Source organism: Plecotus auritus (genome assembly GCF_963455305.1).
Source record: "Plecotus auritus genome assembly, chromosome: 7".
Taxonomy (NCBI): Eukaryota; Metazoa; Chordata; class Mammalia; order Chiroptera; family Vespertilionidae; genus Plecotus; species Plecotus auritus.
The window spans coordinates 8646932-8657373 of record NC_137774.1 but is presented as its reverse complement, the minus strand read 5'-3'; the positions used below and the strand labels follow the sequence as shown (position 1 = coordinate 8657373).

The window sequence follows — 10442 nt, the reverse complement described above, 5'->3', positions numbered from 1 at the left end:
GGTGGTGCTGGAGAGACCCACAGCCCGGGGAAGGTGGCCAGAACCTGAGAGGAAGCAGTGCCAGCCAGGCACAAAGGCTACCCTTTTATAGATCATGAAATGGGTGTTGCAGTTGAAAAGTTCGCTCCCTCCATTCAGAAATACAGGGTTCCCCCCCCTTTTTTGACCAACTCAACATCTAAATGATTAATGCACGTTGAAAATTCATTGGTATAGAAATAATTGAATAATTATGCCCATTACATATTTGATATACAAAAAAGGAAATCTGGGTGGAGTAGAGATGGTTGTCATAAGGAATTTTTCTTCTCCAAATTGCCTGCATAAAATAAAAATGGGCTATCACTTGCTTACAGAGTCAGAAGGAATGTACCAAGTTCAAAGTGTGCCTTAGTGATTTGATCAAATAATATGGGAAAATGATTAACTTCAGTTTTTGAACTTGGAACCAATTTTGTGTTGAAATGTATACTTTCCTACTCTAATATATATAAGTAAATGTAAATAATTTTGCTCGATATCTATACATTGTATTTACACATTATACCTTTATGTTTTTATACATACTATATATTATCCTGGTCTGTAAGTTTCTCAGGTAGGGACTATGTCGAATTAATTTTTTATCCTGAGTCATAGTCTAGTGTTTGGCTAAACTTTATCCACGCACTCCTGGAGTTATTTCACTTGAAAGAACTTAATCCTTAATATGATTGAGAGTGTCATTTAAAGTTCATTTCATTTGAAAATGACTTTGCTCTAATTTATTGGTATGCTTTGGCCAAGATTTATTCTGAATTCAGTTATAAATGGGGAGCAACTTCAGAAGTTGGAAAGAAATATTTATTCTTCAGTTTTATTTTTTTGGGGGGATTGGAGGGAGGGATATGTTAAATAATCATACCTCTATTCTGGAGTTTTCAGAAGTGGAAATAATTTCATTGACAGCTGTAAAAATGTAGGAAGGTGGGAATGCATAAAACAGAAACAATCTTGGTCTTGTTGGCAAAGTGATTACATAAGTTGAGGCAGAGAAGAAAATGACTAGAACCAGGGTGAACTGTTCAAAAAGATTATATCTTCATTTTTGTAGAGTTTCCGGAAAACTCAAAATGGAAATGGTTATTTATGTGGTGTTTGTAAATCTTTAGGTTTTTATTAAGTACAATGTGTGCTCATCTTCTTATGTCTGATTGGGTACTTTTCTGGTCTTTGATTTCAGAATTTGGCACCTGCGTTAAAGACTGATAAACCTTTCATTTTCTGCAATTCAGTGATCACGTGGTCCATACCATTTTTCACTTTTGTGTGAACAAAAATTTAAGGTCCTGTGAATGAGTGAAAGAATTTGGGCTACTGCTGATTTATGCTGTTGAGATGAGGATGAACAAGGACCCCAGGGGTCACACTTGAGGATGAGTTCTATGAAATTAACCAAGAAATTATCTTTATCAAGAATCCAGGGGCCCCAGAAAGGAGATTTTACAGCTCAAAAACAGAAGAAGTTCGAGAGAAAGAGGTTTATTTGCATAGACCCTCTGCTTCATGAGGTTTAGTATCATTGAAATGTGCTGTAATTTTCAGGAACATTAATGAATTGATATTAGGTGGTCTGTAGCTTGTAATTAATGTTTCATGGTAAAGATGGCAGTAATGATGTTTTAAGTATCCTACTGCTCATTGGATTTCACTTTTGCTGGCAATTTGCAGCTCTTTTGAGTAAAACATTTATGTTCAATTACAGAGACTGATAGTTAGATGGGCTACCCCCTCCACCCCACTACTAGAAAGCGTTAATGGTGCTTTCTGATGGCCGCTTTCCTGTAGGGAGCAAACGTTATAGCTCCACTTCTCTCAAGACCTCAGCAGCATCTCCTTCTGTCAGGGGTTTATATGCTTTCTTCCATTTCTTGGACTTCTGATGACACGACCTTGCCATCCACGACTTCTTGCACCACTGTCTTAATCTTCCTGGTTTTCTTTACATCTGAATTTAGATTGAAATAGAAAATGTTAATTCGGACACATAACTCTGCTGGTTTATAATATTCAACTTTTAATTATTTTGTATGTACTTCCTTCTTTTAGACAAAAGTTGTCTTTCTTAAATGATCTTAAGTTCATTTTAAAAATAAATGCAGAAAAGGTGCCACTCTACCCAAATTTATAAATTTTCTACTCTCCCACCCCCAAAGAGAAATATACAATATTGAATTAGGCAAATTGCACATTTTCACCTTATTTTTCATTTTCAGGATTTCAGGATGTTTCAGGACAACAGTAGCATAGGGCCAAGAAAACCACCCTGTCATGGGGGTGTGGCAGATTTCCCACAGGGAGGTCTCCTTTATGTGATACGCTTGGTTTTCAGAATCCCGAGGGTAATATCAGCTCCCTGGAGAACTCATCTCCCTTTACCTTTTCCCAGTGGCAGATAAGAAGCGGTAAGCTATTGAGGGGGAATTTAGTCTTACTGGAAATGTGTGAAATTAGAACACTTACCTGCTTTCTCATCCAGGATGCTTTTTTTAAGAAAAGAAAAACAGAAAAAAAGTGTTACTGCCATTTTGAAAATGAAGCACCGGCCTGTCTTTTTTGTTTCAAAATGAAGTCTGAGTGATGTGTGTTTTCATCCCGTGTTTGTATTTCCTCCCTTTTATTATGCTTGTCTCTTCTCACTCGAGTGTCTTACTTTTTTTGTGGTTAGTCCTCACCTGAGGATATTTTTCCATTGATTTTTAGAGAGAGTGGATGGGAGGGGGAGAGATACAGAGAGAGAAACAACATGTGAGAGAGACACATTGATTGGTTGTCTCCTGTACGTGGCCTGACCAGGGCCGGGGATCCAGCCTGCAACTGAGGTCCGTGCCCTTGATCAGAATCGAACCCAGGACTCTTCAGTGCAAGGGCCAGACTCTATCCACTGAGCCCAACCGGCTAGGGCAGAGTGTCTTACTTTTGAACTTGAAAAATACATAGCTTCCAAACTGACTCATTTAACACATGCTAGACGTTTTTCTAATTAAAATAGTCCACTATAATAGAGGTTGAAATCTGTGTTCCTTTGTGACTTCCTTGGGTGTGGTATTTGAAGACAGTTGCTGCTGCAACACCGGTGATTCTGCAACTAGTTCCCACAGACCTCTGTGGCCGGTGGTGCAGCTCATGACCTCTCCGTGAGAATTTTAAAAAGTGATTTTGCTTTCAATTATGTATTAATTATAAAAAGTAACATTTGCATAATCTTTATCATCTCTATAACACAGCCTCAAGTACAAAACCTGTATTTGGTATTTTTGGGGTGTGTGCACTTTTGGATATATTTTTGTTTTGTTGTTGGTGTTGGTGTATGTGTGTAATTGATTTTGTGATAGGCATTGAATTGATGCTGGGGAATGAGTGACAGGGTTTAACGTGTGGACATTAAAATAGCACATCGTGTAGACATATCCCTGGATTCTAATAAGTTCCTTACAGATCTTCTCCTTCCAGAAGGCGCCGGTAAGTAGCAATTTCCTGCTCCAGCCTGATCTTCATGTCAAGGAGCTCATTGTATTCCTTGTTCTGGCGTTCTGCATCAGCTCGAATCTGCATCAGTTGGGCCTCTATGGAGTTCAGCAGGGCCTGGAGGGCGGCCAGCTGGCTGTGATAACGAGCTTTGGTATCTTCCAGTGTCTGCTCCAAAGATTGTTTCTACGAGCACAAGAAAAAGTGGACATTTCTTACTTGAGGGCTTGATTTAAGAGGTGGCTCCATTTTAATCTTTTGAGAGGAATTTCTGTAGCTGGTTACGGGCATCATGCATCATTCTGGCTTTGTCTTCCACTCCCTTCCTCTAGACCAGTGGTTCTCAACCTTCCTAATGCCGCGACCCTTTAATACAGTTCCTCGTGTTGTGGTGACCCCCGACCATAAAATCATTTTCGTTGCTACTTCATAACTGTAATTTTGCTACCGCTATGAATCGTAATGTAAAGATCTGTGTTTTCCGATGGTCTTAGGCTCTACAGCAGCGGTTCTCAACCTGTGGGTCACGACAGGTTGAGAACCGCTAGCAGGGTCACCTGAGACCATCGGAAAACACAGATATTTACATTACGATTCTTAACAGTAGCAAAATTACAGTTAGGAAGTAGCAACGAAAATAATTTTATGGCTGGGGGTCACCACAACATGAGGAAACTGTATTAAAGGGTCGCGGCATTAGAAAGGTTGAGAACCACTGCTCTAGACAATTCCAGTCAGTCAGCTAGGACCATTAGCTCTTCGTTTTTTTGTTTGTTTTGTCTGTTTTTAGCTTTGAACTCACTGTTCTCTTACTGTATATTGTATTATTGTTTTCAATATTTGCTTCCCCTCCCTGCAGTTTATGGTGCCATTTCATTTGGAGGATTAGCCTTCCTCATGCTATTGACACCAGGCTTGGTCATACGATTTTCTTTGGCTAATGAGATGCAAGTGAAACCGACAATTGCCTTTTCTGAGAAGCTTTAAGAGGGATCACATGGTCTGACTATTGCTCTTTTCTTTGGGCCACAACACTGGCATGCCCCAGCTAGAGCTGCAGCCAAACCATGATGGATGCCGTGTTGGGAGCCACTATGATTTTGGGGTTGTTACCACAGCATAATTTATCACATGCTGACTGATTTGCTTTGCCTAGAATGTCTTTACTCCTATTCTCTAGTTTAAAAATTAATCTGAAGTTTTCAGTCCTAGTTGAAATGCCACTTGCCCTGTAAGTCTTCCAAATCTTCTTCCTCTGTAACCTTGTAATACATTGCCCTTTCCCTTGATTTCTTTCTGTTCTTTCATTATAATCTGTTGTTTGGCCCGTTTCCCTGCCAGCTTTGTAAGGGGAGGGGTTAGTTCTTAGTTTCAAAGTTCCTAACGCAGGCATTTAGTAAACAGACACAACATCGAGAGCTGGAAGTTAGATGTGCTTTACCATACTGAGATGGGACTTGAGGTCTATCTCCAAGTTCTGGTAGGTGCGTCTCAGCTCCTTTACTTGAACCTCCGATTCCTTTAATTCTGCAGTGTCCACTGAGACTTGTTGCTGCAGAGTTTCAGTCTAAAATTCCAAAAATGAAAAAAATAAGGGAAAAAAGAAAGAAAGGGAAAAAGGAAGAAAAAAGAAAGGGAGGAAGGAAAAGAGTTATCTCTTTGTGGACGACAACTTCTACACATTTGCTTATCCTTTAGAATTATGCTATTACCTGTATCTCAAACTCTTCTTTGGCCTTCTTAAGGTTCTCTTGGGCCAAGACTTCATATTTCTGCCTCATTTCATCCATGATGGCACTGAGGTTCAGGGCTGGAGCAGCCATCAGCTCCACATTGACAGTATTGCCCAGCTGTTTGCGTAGGCTGTCCACTTCCTACGAGAATGACAATCCTGGCTGGTTATAGTCTGAAGTGTATTCTCAGAAGAGGCTGGGCAGACAAGACTTTATATGTTTTATGGCTTTTTTCACTGGGAGTGAGTCAAAAAAGGAAGAACATAATAGGAAGGGCTTTTTATGGTCCAGATATTTCTCTAAGTTATTTAATCCTGATAGAAACCTTATGAAAAGAAGTTAGGGGTAACATCATTATTGTTGTCATCTTCACCATCACCACCACCACCCAATCTTTCTTCTCCTCTTTCCACCATTCCCAATACCACGTCTGAAATTTATTTATTTTTTACCTCCTGATGTTCTTTTTTGAGGAGAACCAGGTCTTTATTCAGTTCTTCAATTTGAATCTCCAAGTCTGTTTTGTTTAGGGTTAGATCATCATAAACCTTACTCAGGCCCTGGAGGTCAGCTTCCACTGTTAGGCGCATCCCTCTTTCAGTCTCATACCTGTGAATTAATAAGCAGAGATAACCGTGTCCTTAATCTTAATATAGTGAGGTAGGTTTATATGTGGTATATGAGGATTTCAATTTCAATACATTATTGTGTCCCTCTTTATACATTTCAAAAATGTTCCTGAGAACCTAGGAATCAGATAATTTGCCCCATATATAATCTCTGTGATTTGGTTAAAAAAATCAATCTGAAATTGCTTTTAAAAGTTTCTAGCCCAGCCTGTGTGGCTCAGTGGTTGAGAGTAGATCCGTGAACCAGAAAGTCACAATTCATTTCCCGGTTAGGGCACATGTCCAGGTTGTGGGCTCTATCTCCAGTAGGGGGCATACAGGAGGCAGCTGATCAACTATTCTCTCTCATCATTGATGTTTCTATCTCTCTCTTGACCTCCATTCCTATCTGAAATCAATAATAATATATTTTAAAAAATAATAAAAAGTTACTTCAATTATTGTGTCAGCAAAGAGTTCTCATTGACATTAAAATGATTAATTAAATTTACTTAATGAATATACATGATCAATTTATTTTTATTACTTTGTAAGCAGATGTATCCAAAGTAAATTATCTTAAAAATTCATGCATTCCCTTCTAAAATTTTATATACTCCCATTTTTATTAAAGTAGTAATGTTTAAAAAATGATAATGCAATGGAATAATCAGATGTTGACTGGAGTTAATGAACTTTTACTGCTTTAATCTTCAGATCTGCTCTCATTTTTTTCCTTCTTTTTGATCCCCTGTAGCATTAAGATTCCACCCTTTTAAAACATAAGGGACTCGTTAGTGCAGATGCATTGTACAAATTCAGGTGAGGAAGCCCTAGTGTAGAAGCAGTTTCTGAGGTACAACTCTGATTACATGTAGTGTGATATGACTACAAGAGAGGGAGCAGTTTGAACTGATTTAATCATAGTCCTAGTCCTTTGGTTGGTCAGACTGTATTGTAAAACACTGGAAATCTAGAAAGCAGCAATAGTCACGTCACCCCTGGAACTTTGGGCATACACTTGTAGGCAGTGGGAGGAACATGGATGACTCATTTGCAGAATGACTAAGGTAGACAAATGACTCTCTTTAGATAACAGATGGGCATCTATGCAGAATTCTTTTTTTAAAATATATATTTTTTATTGATTTCAAAGAGGAAGGGAGAGGGAGAGAGAGATAGAAACATCAATGATGAGAGAGAATCATTGATCGGCTGCCCCCAGCACGCCCCACACTGGGGATCGAGCCCTTGACTGGAATCGAACCTGGGATCCTTTAGTCTGCAGGCCGACACTTTATCCACTGAGCCAAACTGGCTAGGGTCTATGCAGAGTTTTAAATTGCTTTGTTATTATTCCAAAGGGCAGAATTAGGTTCAGTATGTGAGAAGATAGATGCTGGGTTACTGAAAAAGAATATTTTAACAAGTAGAGCTAACCAACAAGAACAAGTAGCAGTTATTGGAGGTGTTCAGTTCCATGCTGGGTAATCTTAAGACTGTGGGTGAGGGACTGTACCAGATAGTTTCTAACACCCTTTAAATGCCAAGATTCTGAAAATATTTAGTGGTAGCTCCTTTACCAACAATGGAAAGCTTAGTATCATGAAGGACCACTAAAAGACATTCCTTTTCAGGAACTTTTGCCATGGTGTTAGAGAACCTACTTTAGTCTGAAGTCCTCAGCCGCCAGTTTTCCATTATCAATTTTCAGGACACACAGAGCATTTTGCCGTTGAGCATCTTTAATCTGGAAAACACATGAGAAAGAATGGCATTTTCAGCTGGCTAGGAGTTTAAATGATTGCATTTATACTCAGATACGACTACTGTTATATCAGAGATGATGTTCATTTCAATAATTTCCACATGAAAATGGAAAGGAAGAATAATGACATGGCTATTGAACATAATAGATTTGTAAAATGCAGTGCTAGTCTCACAGTTTGGTCAGCTTTCTTGTGATTTCATCAAAGGAGATTTTAATTCCATTTGAGGCATCAAACCTTACTGAGTGCCTTGCCTTTATTCCTGCTGAGAACATTTCTTTGAGCTCCTCTCACTCAGTGAACCCCTCCTCTTTTTCATCCTCCTTCATGTCTCAGCTTAGACATTCATTGCTTCAAGCCTTCACGATTTCCTCGAAACAGAACTGGGTAGATGAACTGCTTGTGGCCTCATTGCCCTACACAGCCCCCCATGTGTGTGGGATAAATGTTGCCTTTGTCCATGCCTGTTTCCCCCTAAATCACATTATGTTTACCATCATATTTCCCATTGTCCAGCATGGTAACTAGCACCTAGTTAGTGTCAACTAAATATTGGCTGATGAATGGACACTTATGTGGTAGGAGTTGTGCTATGCACGGGGGCTGTCAGGATGGATAACCCCTGCTCTTAAGTAGCTGTTACCTATTGGGTGAATTCTCAAAGATGCACATGGATCAGAAGTCTGCTTGTAGAAAATGTTATCATGACATATCTCTTTCAGCTTATCCCATCCTAGAAAGAGCTGCCTGCCTTCAAATACAGGGGCTATCCAGCTAAATGGAAGAAATGGCTGTGCCCATGGGTTTGGGGCAATCCACAGTGGATTCAGAAACATGAACCATGAGACAGGTAGGGGGAATGGTTGGCTGATTTTGAATGTGTTCAGTGGGAGCCGGAGAAGAATGACCTGTTGGCAGAAAGGACAATTTAAACACCTTTGCCTCTCACACCCACAGAGTTCCTGAAACACCAAAGTAACTTCCTGTAGAATCTGCATTAAATTGTACTGCTGTCTAATGCAACACAAGAAAAAGAGACTTGCTGGTAAGTGGCCTTTGCTCTAAAGGGAAACGAATGTTAAAATAGAAAGGAAAAGAAAAAGGATACTTTTCTTGATTAGATAAGAATATTACAGCAGTGCTAGTGCTCTGAGTCATATCTGAAATCTTCAGTTAGGAGCAAAGTCTTCTTTTATTCCACACAATCAAAACTGAGAACTCCACCTTTCTTGGATGACATGGTTCTGATACAATTGCCATAAATTTTAATTGGGGGCAATAGAACATTTTATTACTATAGAAGTCGTGTCTGCACTGCTTGCTGTTGATCAGATTATTAAATAGGACATTTAAAAATCCAGGTATCTTTAAGACCCATCTCCCTCCCCCTCATTTCTACCCTGAATAACTTTATCATTGAAATCTATGATACAGCATTCTAATACTTATATTGTACCATTTATATAAATGAAAGGAGCAAACTCTCTAAATTGATGGGGGTTTCAAGAGTTGTTGGTGAAAAAATAAGAGAGATTTATTATCACTTAAAAATTTAGCTTTTTCAGAAAAAAGGCTTACTATTCTCTTAGCCCTGACTTAGTAAACTATGACAAAAAATACAGAGTGTAAGATTGGAGGATAAAATTTTTATATTTTATATATAATTAGCTTTTAAAACATTAAGAAGTATGATTTACAGTCATCCTATTATGTAGTCAGGGTAGATGATAGAATATACCATTTTTATAGATGTTGCATTTCAGCCTAATTTGCTTTACAACATCCATTTGGACCCACCTAATGTATATGCCCTCTTGATCTATCATGCAGCTAAATAATGGAGTAGAAAACACAGCATCATCCCTTACCTGAGCTTGCAGCTCTTCAATTTGTTTGTAGTATGCACCGTAGTCCCGACTGGTGCTGGGCGCGTTTGATTCATACCACTGCTTAATCTGCATCTCAAGTTTGTGGTTGGACTGCTCCAGGGACCGCACTTTTTCTAGGTAGCTTGCTAGGCGGTCATTGAGGTTTCTCATGGCCATCTTCTCATTGCCAAAAAACAGGTCGCCTCTGTTGAGATCATTCCCATAGCTCACCAAGCTTTTGGAGGTTGAGATGCGGGTGCCGTGGCCTCCAGCTCCCCCATAAACGCTGGGTGCCGTCCCGAGGAGCTGCCTGCTCCCGGTCTTATACATGTTGACCATAGAGGCCTGCGAGGAGGAACTCAGGCTTCTTTGCAAGCTTCTGCGTGTGAAATCCATTGGGGATTCTAGGAGGGAGCACCTGTAGCTTCAGGGTGGGTGGAGCAGAGTCTGTCCCTCTGTGGGGAGTGAACTGCCTTTTATAGTGTTCACAGGAAAGAGACTCCTCCTCTGCTGACATCTCACCTGAGGACTGACACCACAGTCCACCTTGCCTTGCTCCCCGCAACGCTTTTACAGCAATCTGTTTAATTCCTTTCTAGAAATTACCACTAGAGGCATTTCTCAGAGGCTTTTCTCAGGGGTGGCTTCTTTTTTTCAACAGAGGTAACAAACGGAAATAAGAAAGGGTGCACCTGCCTTGGCACATTTTTTCATCCTAATATATCCATGAAGAATATTCACAATCTCCATGAATAATTTGGGTACCTAAAAAGACAGATGTGGCTACATAATAAGTCACAGTGGTAATAAAGAACAATGCTTAAAATTTTTTTCAATTATTATTTTTTCTTTTAGGCGAGAATATTTAAGTTCTATTCTCTTAATAAAACGTAATTATACGATACAGTGTTATCTACTATAGTGACTATGTTTTACATTTTATACTCAGACATTATT

The 10442-nt window shown here is 39.4% G+C and overlaps 1 protein-coding gene across 2 annotated transcripts; it reads right to left on the bottom strand.

Annotated features, from left to right (window-relative positions):
* Positions 1–1889: 1889 nt before the first annotated feature.
* Positions 1890–9881, bottom strand: KRT20 (keratin 20; the record flags this gene model as incomplete). 2 transcript variants are annotated; one of them, XM_080680257.1, is made up of 8 exons in its annotated part: positions 1890–1987; positions 2503–2522; positions 3476–3693; positions 4949–5074; positions 5220–5381; positions 5693–5849; positions 7516–7598; positions 9486–9881. In XM_080680257.1, 8 exons carry the CDS (start codon positions 9879–9881, stop codon positions 1890–1892), a joined length of 1260 nt encoding a protein of 419 aa, XP_080536383.1. The 2 variants fall into 2 exon arrangements, with proteins under 2 accessions (XP_080536383.1, XP_080536384.1); XM_080680258.1 differs by lacking the exons at positions 1890–1987; positions 2503–2522 and adding an exon at positions 1994–2030.
* Positions 9882–10442: the final 561 nt, after the last annotated feature.